The sequence below is a fragment of the Condylura cristata genome, unplaced genomic scaffold, assembly GCF_000260355.1.
Source record: "Condylura cristata isolate star-nosed mole 26May11 unplaced genomic scaffold, ConCri1.0 scaffold00010, whole genome shotgun sequence".
NCBI lineage: Eukaryota > Metazoa > Chordata > Mammalia > Eulipotyphla > Talpidae > Condylura > Condylura cristata.
Window position 1 is genome coordinate 18,773,356 of NW_004567111.1, and position 15,458 is coordinate 18,788,813.

Here is a 15,458-nt window from a genome sequence, read left to right on the forward strand (position 1 = left end):
ATGAATAATTCTTATCTTTTCTTAAAAACATTTGAAGTCTTTCTTTTTGAAAGAAAGGTCAAATTTTGCTCAGAATGTTCCTTTGTCAACCAGCACAAATTCTGAAGTGATATTCTTTCCCCAAATATTATAACCATTAACTAAATTTACCTGGGATTCATTACATACTCATTAGTAGGCTACCGTATGCTTTATGCAAGTGTAGTTATGCCTGCAAATTACTTATAGACACATTGTATTTGGTGGGTATCCTCATATCTTTTCGTCCATGGGTCTTTCTACACCCTAGTGAAAAGCTTGTTTCTGTTTATCTTAAAGTGGAGCTACTGTTCTAGCTTTTATCTTTTGTAATTTTTTGAGTGTACTAGCATCTGTGTAAGTAAATTTTAGTTCCTGTTCTGTCATAAACTCCCTTAGCACTCACATAATTTCACTTTTCTCCTGACACATTTACTGTGGTTCTGGATATATTGATAGTGTAGTGATAGTTTATTGAAAGTGGTCTGTCTAGAAAGCTGTCATAGCTAAGAGAAGGTGATTATTATTACTGTCACCTTCTTTTAAATTATCTGAAACATTTAACAGAAGTGGAAATCATTTTCTGCACAATGTTTGGTTGCTCAGATCTCTTGGCCAAATAGAAGATTTAATTTATATATATTGTCTCCTCAAAAACCAGTAAGCTAGTTTTTTAAAGTAAATTATTTTCCAGAATATCTAAATTACACTGTCTGTATGAATATATTCTGTCAAAAATATCTGAAGGTCTATTTATAGGGTATGTTTTCAACTATTGGGATTTAAATTTGATGAAGAAAATCAGAAACATTTCATATTATTCATATGATTTTATGAAATCTTATCTGTGAAGGAACTGTAGAATTAATTTTTCTTACATGTCAAAAAATATATACATGTACAGCACAAGTGGAATACAGTGAAAGTTGAACTTTGTCAAGAGACTTATTTGTAAAACTTCCTCAAGTTCTTTCAGGTTTCTTTTAGGGTCGCATTAGTAGTTTTACTGATATAATAAATATTTTACTGTCATTGGTACTGCCTCTTCAAGTGTCAGAACTAAAAAATACAAGAAACAATAGACACTTGAAGAAAATTTCCTCCAACTATCATTTGTAGTATTCCACTGGAATATTCTGTTAAAAATATTGTTACTTATCTGTTATACACTAGTGTTGTTTCAATTAAAATTGTGATTAGGGGAAAATTTAGCATGTGAAATACTACAGTATAGACAGTAAGGTCAGGGAAAGACAATGGTAAACATTTAAAAGACTGAAAAATACGATTTCATCTTTTCTGAGTATCAGGGACAGCTATTTATGTATGCAATGTGATTAGACATCTGACCTCTTGAATATAACGTATTTTCATCATAGTGGCCTTCCTAGTGTCCTGTTTGTAGTTTTATCACCTACCAACAATTTGAAAATATTATGGCTTGAAAATTGCACATCTTGGGAAATCAACAAATTTAATGCTAAATTAAATTAATGCTAAAATGTTTCTTATTAAAATAACTGCTGTGAGTTTTATGCTATAGGTGTGATATTTTTGAAATATTTAAGGACATTTACATCAGAACTTGTGAGTGATCAACCTTGCTATTGTTCTCAGGTTGATTGCTGAATTTTATTTGTGAAATTTCACATTTCTAATCATTGTTGACTCACCAATGGGGAAAAGTAAACTTTTAAAACCCTGGAACTGTAATTTTGTCTGCTGCTACAAGATAGTTACTGGTGCCATAATTCTTCAAGTTATAGTCTCAAGGACACGGTCAGGATCCTGATAACACATAGCAAGCACAGTTTGTCTTTATTTAACTGAGACAAATGTTTCTAATTAAATGGAAAAGTTATGTCATTACTATCATCTGTAACCAGGGGATAAACATTTAAAGTACAATTTACAATGAACAGTTAGTGATGTACTCTAGGGTACTTGGTATTTGGGTTCCAAAACAAAGAATAAATGATGCATAAAGAACCATATTGTTATTAAAGGTATATTTGTGCCAAGCAAGCAACACTGACTTTGAATGGATACTAGAGAAAAATCCTGCTTTTTTTTATTTTATTATCTTTAATTAACTATATGATACACAAAAATGAGTCAGAATTCTACAGAGGTTAATTGAACAATTGATCATTTTTCTATGAAATAAGAACTTGAAAAGAACAAGATCAAATTGTCTACAAGTTGATTGATTTTCTTTTGTGCATGAATATCAATATATTTTGTAAGAACTGCTTCCCTTTTTTAAAATTGAAAAATAAGAATACAGAGTTCACTATGGTTTTATTAAAATATACTTGAGCAAATTTTGTAAAAATTAAGTACAAACAACAAACATTGTTGCAATCCCAGCCTGAATAATAATAATCTAGTTTAGACTTTTTAAAATTTATTTATTCATTTTTAACTGAAGTGACATTGGGATATCCTCATTAGGTGCTACCACCATAGTGCATCTGCTTCCAACTTGCCCATGTTCTGCCACCATGTGGAGACCCTTATGCCACCCTTTCTTCTTCTTCTTTTCCTTCCCGCACCTCTCCCCCAAGGGTTACTTTTTCAGCTTGTCTTTATCTGACTATTGATTCAGTTACTTTATATTCCACATATTAGTGACACCATCTTGTTATTTATCTTTGTCCCTCTGATTTATTTGACTTAGCATTATCCTTTCAAGCTCCACCTATGTTGCTGCAAATGACTTTCATAAAGTGTTTCTTCTTACTCTCTCAGAGTCTTAGCCTCTATAGATTTGCAAAATACTGAAAAGACTTCAAGACTATGTTGATTTTTCCTTTTATAAGTTTGTCCTTACACTTCTCAAAGAGAATTTTATTTTACAGTAAATATCTCTGCTATTTTCACATTTATGTTTACACTTGCTTCCAGTTGAGCTATACTATTCAGATTTCTTGTTCTTGTATCTTGTTGCTAAACCCAGTCTCACAGATATAGCCACCAGGTCACCAGACTATATCCTTAAGCATGAGAGTTTGAATTCTCCCTGACTTAACTCCCTCATTCAGATCTTACCACCTCTTAACTGGTATTTTCAATGATAGTTGCAGACTATGTATTATTTAAGATTTAAGTAGCATTTTAATTCCTTTTGCAGTGCCTGCCACTTACTAGATTTTATAAACTTCTAAGAAAAGGATACTCAAAAATAATGCTGAAAAAAGCTACTGAAAAATAATTTTTTTAACTTAGATTAATTTTTGATGGAATGTGTATATGACATCTCAGCATTCACTCTTACCCTTTTCTTGAATCCACTGCAAGGACCCCATTGCCATAGAAATTACTTTCTTTGCTAAGCTCTCATTATACTTTACCATCAGCAGTGTTTTAACAGGGTTAAATTCACTTTCTTCCTTGATATACCTTCATTTGCCAGCTGGATGTTTGCTACCTATTCAACAATTCATTTCCTGTCTCTCTTCTGTATTCTCCTTTATTCTGTTTTCTTAGGAACATCCCAGCATATTTGTCTCTTCTAAGACCTTACACCCTGAGTGATGTGGACTATTACTTAACATCTCTATGCTCATGAACTCCAAGTTTATCACAACTTATAAATAAATATAATGTGTTCATTGCTCTTCTTTTCACTTGAAATTAAGGACTTCACTCCATAATATTATATTCCCAGTGACAAAAACTGATGATACACATACTCAGTACCTTACCTGTAATTATTTCTTAGTTTATGGTAATCTTTAATTTAGGCTATAATTATGAATTTAAATCATTACATTTTCTGTTTTAAAAAGAGTGTGTGTTGTATCCAATTTTTTATTTCACTAGTAGCAAGAAAGTTCTCTTTACTACTTCAATTTAGTTCAGTTGATTATATTTACTTTGTTTACCATTTGTTAAACTTTTAAATAAAGTGTTTTTTTTTTTTAAGATTTAGAAAACCTATCTTAGCATGTTGCTTTTAGAAGTCCACACATTAAACAATTAATTCTTTGACAAAAATAACATTACTTTAAGTGCTTCATTCTCTGCATGGTAAATCATTAACATGTCTAACATTTTCCTATGACTTGTAAATTTTCTTTGCTTTGTGTTGTGAACATTTTTATAAAATAATTTGGAATCTATTAACATCTACAGAATAAACACGAGATATTGGAATTAGCCCTAAGATTTCTCACTGAAGGTGGATTTAGAAAAGTACTTGGTTCATCCTAAGGCACACCTGGGAAAACCATAGTAATGTGTCCATACTAAAAAACCATGTCTCACACGATTAAAAAAAAAAAAAATTACTTGTAAGCTTAAGCTCTTACTTATAAATGAGCCACCAAATTAAAGAAAACTGAATTAAAGAAATATTGGTTAAAAAGATCTACTCAAATTTGACTTACAGAACAATGAACCTTACTTTAAGTGAACACATTTGGAGCCGTCATTATTAATGCAAACTAATTAATTAGTTTCACTTGTTTTTAGTTTTAATTTTAGAGAAATAAAAAAAATGTTGAAAATTTTAGCAGATAGAAACTTTACTATAACAGTTAATATTTACCTACCATTTGAAATGCTTTGTTTTTGCTTGTGTTCTTGGCTAATTTTTTTTCCATTGAACCTGTGCTGCTTCTTTGCCAATGTTTTCCACTGTAGAATCACCATCTCGCAACCTTGCTTCTCGTGAGCGCATTTACAAAAATTATGGTGTAGCTGGGCCTGCCTCTGCTCTCTCATCTCTGTCTCACAAACTGAAGGGTGGGTATGCATGCATTCATGGCTGGGCCATTCTCAGTAAAAATAGGCTTCACTAAAGAAGTTTTCAGTTCACTTCAGTCATTTTCATCCCATTCCATTTTTTTTAAGAATAAAATTTTCCATTTTATTTAGAATGTGCTTTTTGGGTAACCTGTAACATATCTCTTCAATGTTATAGTGTTGATTATTCTAATTGATATTGCATGTTTATTGTATCTGTAGGTTAAATATTACACTTACTTAATATCAGGTCTATGGCGGTCTTTAAAAATGAGATAGAATATATGTAAAGAAGTGTCCAATTTAAAAGTTATTCAAATTATTGTTATCAGGATAAGACAATGCATATAAAGTATAAAGCATCTTGTCTAGCATTATCTTTCTTATAGTACTTCTTAGTGGTCTATAATATTTTAAGTTTAGATATGTTTAAACTTTTGACAATGAATCAAATATCAGATAACTTGAAAATAGGCCCTGTCTTTTAAAATATAGATGCCTTTTTGATAGAAATGGATTTACATACTTTTGTTTAAAATAATATTTAACTTTTATAATCCTGTATTTTAGGAAAATATTATGAAAAAGAAATTTTGCAGCAGTAGTTAATATATGGTGTAAATTTTCAAGTATTTACTAGTTTTTTTAAGTAATAAATAAAAGTTTTACATTTCACTTTTGTACAATTCACAATGATACTATATAATATTATACTTTAATGAATAGTATTATGAAACCAGATCTGGGTAATGCAAAATTGTGTAATATATACTATATTGTGATGTATTGTACAGGATTATGGTATATTAGAATTTGAGATCATATAATCTAATGATTTTGGTGTGGAAAAATTATGCAGGTCATTAATGAATGAAAGCTTAACATTTAACATTTTTCCTGATTTTTTGAATGCATTAAATTTCTATCCTGTATTGTTTCTTCAGAATTCCTTCAGGATTAGAAAATGTTTTGTCTATTACCACTCAATCTTACATATGATAAATATAAACTAACTTAAGTGACAGATGCGAAAGTATTGCATGTGGTTTAAAGATATTTAGCAGTTTATATTTAGCATTTTATTTGTTGGTATGTTAAACCATCACAGCATGACAGTTTTTGGCAGCATTTACTATATCTTCAAAATTTTAAAGCCAAATGAAGAAGATAAACATCAGTAACTTAGTGTATGGGTTTACCACACTTAACAAACTTAACATTTTTTAGTATATGAAGTATATTTTGGAAAATACATTTTTCAAAAAAGCTTAGTGCATAATAAATGCATTTCAGGAAGAAATAATTCTGCTTTATGGCTGGACTCAACTATTCCCAGTCATATACCTAAAATAAAAATATTTACCACTACTAGAGGTATATGAATAAAGATAGGCAAGTGCTTTTGTCTAACTCTCTTTGCCTAACATTTTTGCTAGCCTATGACAAGTGGTGTTCCTGATAATTGATAAAGCCCAGTGTTCAGTCACCATCACATACTCCAAATTAGGCAATGTTAGGCTGATGTTTAAGTTAAGTTTACCAAATGCAATATACTTGTCTATAAAATCTGCTTTACTATAATAACAAGATGAGATGGGAAGCTGTTTCTTAAACTACTTTTACACAGTATAAAAGAAGTTATAATCAAGACTGCAACACCTGTTTCTGTGCTTTACTGAGGCATCAGTAAAAGTGTGATTGTTTTCACTCGTTTCCCCAAATATAGCCCAATTTTATTCTATATAAAAAGAGCACATAGATAAATGAAATTCATGATAGAATAATAATTGTAGGAAACTGAAAAGCATTATATTCAATATAATTATGTTTATTCACTCAAAGAATAGGAGTAATTATTCTAAACAACAGCATATTGCAACTAAAATAAATACTTAGTTAACCAGTATGTCCTAAATGGGCTATTTGCCTTTCTTCATTACTTGACTACAGAACTACTCAGTTGTAAAGATCTAACCCTTACACAACAAAGGGCTACTGCCTCCTCTTGCCTGTTGCTTGGGAATTGGAATTAGAAAAGTAGATTTTCAGAGAATCCAAAGTTTTGGGAATAGCATAAGAGAAAAAAATAAGAATTTATTTACTCTAACTTCAAGAAATACTCATTGAGCATAACAGTATTCCAGGACCCATTCTGTATATCAGTGATGAGTAGCAGACAAAAATAGGAGATGTTGTGAGTCTTCCATTAGGAGAGCAGATTCTGTGGCAGTGCTGACTTGACCTATAGATAACAGAGCATGACAGCAAACATGTATGCACATACATGTATACTCACTGTAAGCAAGTAAAAGGAACATTTCCCTACATTATTCACATTTGTTTGCAGACCTTAAAAAAAAAAGGGGGGGGGGACCATAACAGCGATGCAGCCAGTTAACAACTTTATCTAATTTACTAGCAAGATCTACAGATTTCATATTACTTACATCATATTGCTTTCCTGCTAGCAACTATCACTAAAAATAAAAGTTTCTGTTTTATGGAAAAAAAAAAAGGACACAAACAAAGAGGGTCAGCCTCGAAGGAAAACCTGAAGTAGGAAGGGAAGTCTAAATGAGATGCCCACAACAAATGGAACTCTTGTAAAAATATCTACAATTTTACCTAGAGAAAGAAGGTTATTTTCCCCCCTTTTTTTGCAGTGTCCTGAGTCCTTGTCACAAGGCTTCACAATTCAGACCTGTGCTCTCATTCTGATGACCCTACCATTTGTCTTTTCTCTAAGAGCAAGAAAACTTAAGATCTAATCAGTTCATTTTGTGAATTAGATAAACTCCTGGAATACAACCCTTTTATTCTAATAGGCTATCTGAATTACACATCACTAAATCACAGCTTTAGGACATTCACATGTTAATTGTACCTCTAATCCAGTTATTGAAAGGAGTATGTCCCAAGCAGCTTTTATTAACCTAACTATGTTTATATATTTGAGAATGATAAGATCTAAATATAAATTCATGTTTTTTTTAAGTCAGTAGGACCAGCACCACTTACCTAATAAGGGTATGAAGTATCACTGTATTGGAAATTAGGTTGACTATTAAATATATGAAAATAAGCATGCTTTTATAATAGCTTATTTCAAAATAAAGAGTTTTTTCTTTCTAGTCCCTCACTGAATTTCAGTTCCAATTATTGCACAGTAACTGAGATGTAGATACAGCTGATAATTCATATTGGTGCATTGGTGCTACTTGTTCAATCTGTTTTATATCTGTAAAAATAGTTTTTATAGAAATGGTTATATAATGATATAATTAAACTTTTATGAGAAATGTTTATGCTGTTTTGTTCTTCAAGTATTTTTGTCTATGATAAGAAATTTAAAATACTTTAGCTATAATTTTGTTGCAGCATTTATTGGCTTAAATTATCAGTAAGTTATAATTTTATTAACAAATTTTGCTATGAAATGGACCATGCAGGTGACCGAGGAACTATCTCAACATCTTCTAGACCAGTCTCTACATCAGGAAAATCAGAACTACCCTCCAAACACAGCAGATCACTTAAATCTGATGGTCGTATGAGCCGGACTACTACTGATCAAAAGAAGCCCAGGGGAACAGAAGGTTTATCAGCAAGTGAATCTCTCATGTTGAAATCTGATGCTGCAAAATTGAGGTCTGATTCTCATAGTAGATCATTGTCCCCAAACCATAACACCTTGCAGACACTAAAATCTGATGGGAGAGTATCTTCTAGCTTCAGAGCTGAATCCCCGGGACCAGGTTCTCGGTCATCATCTCCTAAGCCAAAGCCTCTCCCCACCAATAGGTCTAGCCCTTCTGGTGCTAGCTCACCACGCTCCTCCTCGCCACATGAGAAAAATCTACCTCAAAAGAGCACTGCTCCTGTTAAGACAAAACTTGATCCTCCTCGAGAACGTTCCAAATCAGACTCGTACACACTTGATCCAGATACCCTCCGCAAGAAGAAAATGCCCCTCACAGAACCACTAAGGGGACGATCAACATCACCAAAAGCAAAATCAGTACCAAAGGACCCTAAAGAGTCCCCTGGATCTGAAAATAGAGCTCCCTCTCCCCATGTGGTACAAGAAAACCTTCACAGTGAGGTTGTTGAAGTCTGCACTTCAAGTACTTTAAAAACAAATAGTCTAACAGATAGCACCTGTGATGAAAACAGTGAATTTAAGAGTGTGGATGAAGGTTCAAATAAAGTTCATTTTAGCATAGGAAAAGCACCACTGAAAGATGAACAGGAAATGAGAGCATCCCCCAAAATAAGTAGAAAGTGTGCTAATAGGCACACCAGGCCCAAAAAGGAAAAGTCTAGCTTTCTTTTCAAAGGAGAGGGGTCCAAACCATTAGAGCCAGCCAAGCAAGCCATGTCTCCTTCTGTAGCTGAGTGTGCCAGAGCAGTCTTTGCCTCTTTTCTGTGGCATGAAGGCATAGTTCATGATGCAATGGCTTGTTCTTCCTTCCTGAAATTTAATCCTGATCTTTCCAAAGAACATGCTCCTATAAGAAGTAGTTTAAATAGCCAACAACCTACAGAAGAAAAGGAAACCAAATTAAAAAATAGACATTCCCTGGAAATATCATCTGCACTGAATATGTTTAATATTGCACCTCATGGACCAGATATATCTAAAATGGGTAGTATCAACAAAAATAAGGTGTTGTCTATGCTTAAAGAACCACCCCTGCATGAAAAATGTGAGGATGGAAAAACTGAAGCCACTTTTGAAATGTCCATGCATCATCCAATGAAATCTAAGTCTCCTCTTCCCTTAACTTTACAACATTTAGTGGCTTTTTGGGAAGACATCTCTTTGGCTACTATCAAAGCAGCTTCCCAGAATATGATTTTTCCAAGTCCTGGTTCTTGTGCAGTCCTTAAAAAGAAAGAATGTGAAAAAGAGAATAAAAAGGCCAAAAAAGAAAAGAAGAAAAAAGAAAAGACCGAAGTCCGACCCAGGGGAAATCTGTTTGGTGAGATGGCCCAGCTGGCGGTGGGAGGACCAGAGAAAGATACCATTTGTGAGCTGTGTGGAGAATCACATCCATACCCAGTGACATATCACATGAGACAGGCTCACCCAGGTAAGTAAGATTATTAAATCTAAGTACTTTTTTAAAAAAATGAAAGGGATAACTTAGAGTTGACTGTTCTATGAATTATGTTGAAGTATAGGGAAATTTACCCAGAATTTATAATATCTGAGATATAATTTTAAAATATACTGTTAATACAAGATTTTGTAAAAAAAAAAAAAATTCTAGTGGTATGGTGGTAAAACAACTGAGTATATTTCACTGTTTCATGTTCTAAAATATTGAAGTATTAAATGTTCTTTGTTTTACTGAAAGGGTGCTTTAAAGAAAAAAAGACATATATGTGCTCATAGGGCAGATCCTAATATTTGATTTGGTTTTAATGCTTTCCTATTAAAACTTGCAGATTATTTTTGGAGTCAAGCATAGTTATTTTTCTTAAAAAAAAAAAAAAGCTTAGAAAAAAGCCACACATTTGCTTCCTCATTTTGCTTACTTTGAGAAGTTAAAACGGTCATTATAAATGGCAAAGAGGAGACTATTAGAGACACTTAGAATGTTAAAAATTTATTCTTGTTTTTGTTTCAAGGTTGTGGCCGGTATGCTGGTGGACAGGGTTATAATAGCATTGGGCATTTCTGTGGCGGATGGGCTGGCAACTGTGGTGATGGTGGCATAGGAGGAAGCACATGGTATCTGGTATGTGATCGCTGTAGAGAAAAATACCTCCGTGAAAAACAGGCAGCTGCAAGGGAGAAGGTATTTTATTCTGTTCTAAGTATAATGCTAATGATAAGGATAAGCTTCATAAAAGTATTCTTATGGTCGATTATATTGATAACTCCATAGGTGATAAAGATCAGCTTTTATAACAAGAATAATATAATACTGGTTATTTTTCTTAAAAGTTAATTATGTTTTTATTATAGAAATAAATTATGTATTTATATCTTTGAGATAACAGGACAGCTCACCTGTGGTACATATGCCTTATTGAAAATGTTTACTGTGTAGTTCTTTGTTATTAATTACGTACTACTCAATACTAGAATAGTTTTCCCTCTGTCTTTTTCTTAACTCTCCTTTTTTCTTTTCCCTTTCTCTTCTACTCTCTTCTAACTTCTCTTTTCTTAATCCCTAGTTATGTTGTAATACTCATAAACACTCAAGATTTTATGTAGTGGCACACCTAACTAAACATTCTTATTAATTACATACACAACAGAATATTCTTTTTTTTTTATAACAGTTTATTTTTACATCATTTTGTACATCTTTTTTTCCCATCTCAATTGTAATCCCTGCGGGTTTCCCATCACCAAGTCACCCGTGTGCCATCACCATAATCCCATGCACATCCCTCCCCAACCCCCTATTTTTGATCCCATTCCCCACTCCACCCCCACAAAATGTCTCTGGTATATGGTTGTTCATTATTCTTGTTATTTTCTCGCCTGGTCCATTATACTCCTGCTATGAGTGAAACCATCCAGTATTTTTCTTTCTCTTTCTGGCTTATCTCACTAAGCATGATCTTTTCCAGCTCCATCCAAGTTGCTGCAAAAGACATGTGTTTCTCTTTTTTGGTTGCTGAGTAATATTCCATTGTGTATATGTACCACATCTTTTTAATCCAGTCATCTACTTTTGGGCATCTGGGCTGCTTCCATGTTTTTCCAATTGTAAATAAAGCATCAGTAAACATGGGGGTGCAGGTATCTTTTTGAATCAGTGTTTTTGTGTCTTTTGGGTAGATACCTAGGAGTGGGATTGCTGGGTCGTAGGGAAGCTCCATGTTTAGCAGTTTGAGGAACCTCCAAACAGTTTTCCATAGTGGTTGTACTAGTTTGCATTCCCACCAGCAAAGCAGGAGAGTTCCTTTTTCTCCACATCCTCGCCAACATTTGTTGTTGCTAGTTGTTTGAAGATGTGCCATTCTCACTGGGGTGAGGTGGTATCTCATTGTGGTTTTAATTTGCATCTTCCTTATTATGAGTGATGTTGAACATTTTTTCATATGCTATTGGCCATCTGCATTTCCTCTTTGGAGAAGTGTCTTTTTAGCTCTTCTGCCCATTTTTTGATGGGGTTGTTTATTTTTGTTGAATTTCATCAGTTCTCCGTATTTTTTTGTGATCAGTCCTTTATCACTACTTTCGTGTGAGAAAATGTTTTCCCAATTAGTGGGCTGTCTGTTTTTTGTAATGTCTCTTTTGCTATACAGAAGCTCTTTAACTTGATCTAGTCCCATCTGTTGATCCTTGCCTTCACTATTGTGGCGTTGGGTGCTCTGTCTTTAAAGATGTCACTGAAGTGTATGTCATGTAGTACAACAGAATATTCTTTTTGAAAAAATAATTACATTTAGATTTTCCTAGTTAGTTTTTTTTTTTCTCCACAAGGAGAGAAAGTAGTATTCAATATTAAACAGTTTCTGTCTGTTCAGGATATGCATGAAAGGAACGTTGTTTTTGGTAATCTTATTTTAAAACAGCTCTACAAGATTTTAGTAATTTTTTTACGAGCTCATAATACGTAAGAAAGAAAATTTTGAATAAAAGTAGTGAAGTATCATGGCAGGTTTTTCTTTCCCAGGTCAAGCAATCCAGGAGGAAGCCCATGCAAGTCAAGACACCCCGTGCCCTGCCCACCATGGAAGCGCATCAGGTGATCAAGGCAAACGCCCTGTTCCTGCTGTCGTTGAGCAGTGCAGCAGAGCCAAGCATCCTCTGTTACCATCCTGCAAAGCCATTCCAGTCGCAGCTCCCCAGTGTGAAAGAAGGCATTTCTGAGGACCTTCCTGTTAAAATGCCTTGTCTCTACCTGCAGACATTAGCTAGGTAATAACCCTTTGTGGGTTTTTGATTAACAGATATTGTTGATTAATAAATTCAATTCTATGAATTTCTACACTGCATTATGTATTTTTACAATAAAGAGACCTCCAAAAAATTAATTTTTTAGTTACCTTGAACAGTATATGACTGTTATACTTCATGGTGGTAGGGATTTTTAAAAAGCATGTAAGTGCTACGTCAGTTTGCATTATTCTTACTATAAAATATATCCTTGAAAGTAACACTTTCAGCTACCTTTTGACTTTTTAGTTGACTGACCCCAGTATGTTAAAATGGGGAAAGCCTAAGTGAAACTATAGAACTCTTTCATTTTTAAGTCATCTTGGTAATATTTAAATGAGTAACAGCTGCATAACAGTTTTGTGCTACACCTTGAAGGTACCAGTACTCCTAGTTTCACGTTCTGGCGGGAAGATAAACATGTAAATAAAATTTCACAAATGTTAGGTGAGTTTCAGATGGAGCTAGAAGGGATTTTGCTAAGCAAAATAAGTCAGAAGGAGAAAGCCAAATACAAGATGATATTACATATATGGGATATGGTGAAACAAAACAAATAACAAACTTAAGAAATCTGACTGTAGAATTAAAGTTATGAGGTGTGGGGTACAGAAGGAGGAGAGGAAAATCAGAGGGGGCACTTTGGACTATGGTAGGGAGTATGAGTACCTGGTGGTGGGTGTGGTGTGGTAACAAAGCCCTGAAGAGGGTGATCCTGGACCTTTAAAGCTTGCACAGTGATGTAAGTGAGTGTTGCCACAGTAAAATGTATGCGAAGTGCTACAGTGGCAGTACGCATAGGATGCTATTAAGAGTATAAGAGATGGTGAGTGTCTGAGTAGTCCCAGGAAAATCAGAAAACATTCTGCAGGGAATCTGGCACTTTAATATCTTGTATGATAAATATAAATGAATCAAGCAGGTGACACAAGGGAAATTATTCCTGGTAGAGTAAACTATATGTATAAAGACTCAAATGAACACCAGGACATAGTGGAAGAATCTTGAGACTGAGGTTGAAATCGTCAGGTATGCCAAATGCAAGAAAACTGTAGCTTTAGTGCGAACATCTGGTACACTTACCAGCTGTTTGTCCCTATTTAAAAATGAAAGAATAAAATTGTAAAATACCATTAACTATATACTAAAACACTAGAAAACAAGAAAAGTTTTCCAAAGGAATAAAAAAATGTTCAATTTTGAATTTGAAATGGTGGTACCTGAAACACCTATATGTAAAATTATTAGACTTTTATTTATTTCTACTTAATTCTAAGATTATTCTAATACTTCACTTTTAATTATAGGTTTGCATGTGCTTCTTTTACAAAGAATAATAATAAAACATGAAAAGTATCTGTATTGCTATCATATTTTAAGTTATTGGCTTGATTTAATGCAGACATCATCATGAAAACTTTGTGGGCTATCAAGATGACAACTTATTCCAGGATGAAATGAGATATCTACGTTCAACATCTGTACCTGCCCCATATATATCAGTAACTCCTGATGCTAGTCCTAATGTTTTTGAAGAACCAGAGAGCAATATGAAGTCTATGCCACCAAGGTATTTTAGTTCTGTACTCTCTATTGAATGGCCAATGTTTGATAGAAGACTTTTAACTAAAAGAGTATTACAATTCATGTCTACAGCCATACCACCCTGAACGCGCCTGATCTCGTCTGATCTCAGAGGCTAAGCAGGGTTGGGCCTGGTTAGTACTTGGATGGGAGACAATTCATTTGTACATCCTTCTGTCTCAGAAGGACATTGAATTGATTAACTATTAGAACAGTATGAAAAAAGCAGATGTAGTGTCTTATAACAATATGAACTTGAGGTGCTACGTGACATAGTCATAAAGGGAAAGACAACTACCAGATAGATTCACTCATTTGGATATAAATAACCAAAAAAGAAAACAAACTGGCTAGCCCCAACAAAAAGATGCAGTTCACAGTTTAATCACACAGTGTTTGTGTATTTGGAAAGCTACAATTATTTCTTAAAAGACATGATCAAGTTTGCTCTCAATTTATGTTTTTCCACATGAAATTCAGATTCTCACATTTAGCTATATTATTATAAAATAAAATACATTATACTTCATTTTTCTCCTTCTAAATATTTTTCTGTTATTTTTGTTCCATCTAGTTTGGAAACTAGCCCCATAACTGATACTGATCTTGCAAAAAGAACTGTCTTCCAAAGGTCATACTCAGTTGTTGCCTCTGAATATGATAAACAACACTCCATTTTACCTGCACGAGTCAAAGCCATTCCTAGAAGACGAGTCAACAGTGGAGACACTGGTAAGTATAAAAATAAATAGGAAGATTGAGTAAACCTAATTGTTTTATATACAGGGTTCTGAATCTGGTTTTTATAGGGAGAAGGATGGATTCTTTGAAATTAGAGTACATAGTCCTTCTGACACAGCCATAAATGTGCCTCTCTTAAAATTTGTGCCTCAGTTGGAAAAAACATTCAGAGGTCATCTGGTGACTATTCAAGAATGACTTCTTTAAATACTTACGTATTAGGTATCTAAGGCACTATAATAGCCATTATCTCTTTTATTACACTTCAGTGAATTAGCAGTTCCAATGATCTAAACTTTCACAGTTATCGCCCTACCCCCAATAAAAAATCTCCTGCAGCTACTACCACTGAATAGGTAACACATTTGGGGATACCAAATGCTCTTTCTTTCTTTCTTTCTTTCTTTCTTTCTTTCTTTCTTTCTTTCTTTCTTTCTTTCTTTCTTTCTTTCTTTCTTTCTTT

At 33.6% G+C, this 15,458-nt stretch overlaps 1 protein-coding gene across 5 annotated transcripts in view; it reads left to right on the plus strand.

Moving 5' to 3' along the window:
• Nucleotides 1-15,458, plus strand: part of MYCBP2 (MYC binding protein 2, E3 ubiquitin protein ligase) — a 190,414-nt gene that overhangs the window by 143,353 nt on the left and 31,603 nt on the right. For 3 of the 5 annotated variants that reach the window (XM_012723218.1, XM_012723216.1, XM_012723219.1), the window contains 6 exons: nt 4,666-4,767; nt 8,217-9,860; nt 10,402-10,571; nt 12,408-12,652; nt 14,073-14,240; nt 14,829-14,986. In XM_012723218.1, coding sequence (XP_012578672.1) covers nt 4,666-4,767; nt 8,217-9,860; nt 10,402-10,571; nt 12,408-12,652; nt 14,073-14,240; nt 14,829-14,986 — 2,487 coding nt within the window. The remainder of the gene's footprint in view (nt 1-4,665; nt 4,768-8,216; nt 9,861-10,401; nt 10,572-12,407; nt 12,653-14,072; nt 14,241-14,828; nt 14,987-15,458) is intronic. The other 2 variants (XM_012723217.1, XM_012723220.1) reach the window with 1 other exon arrangement.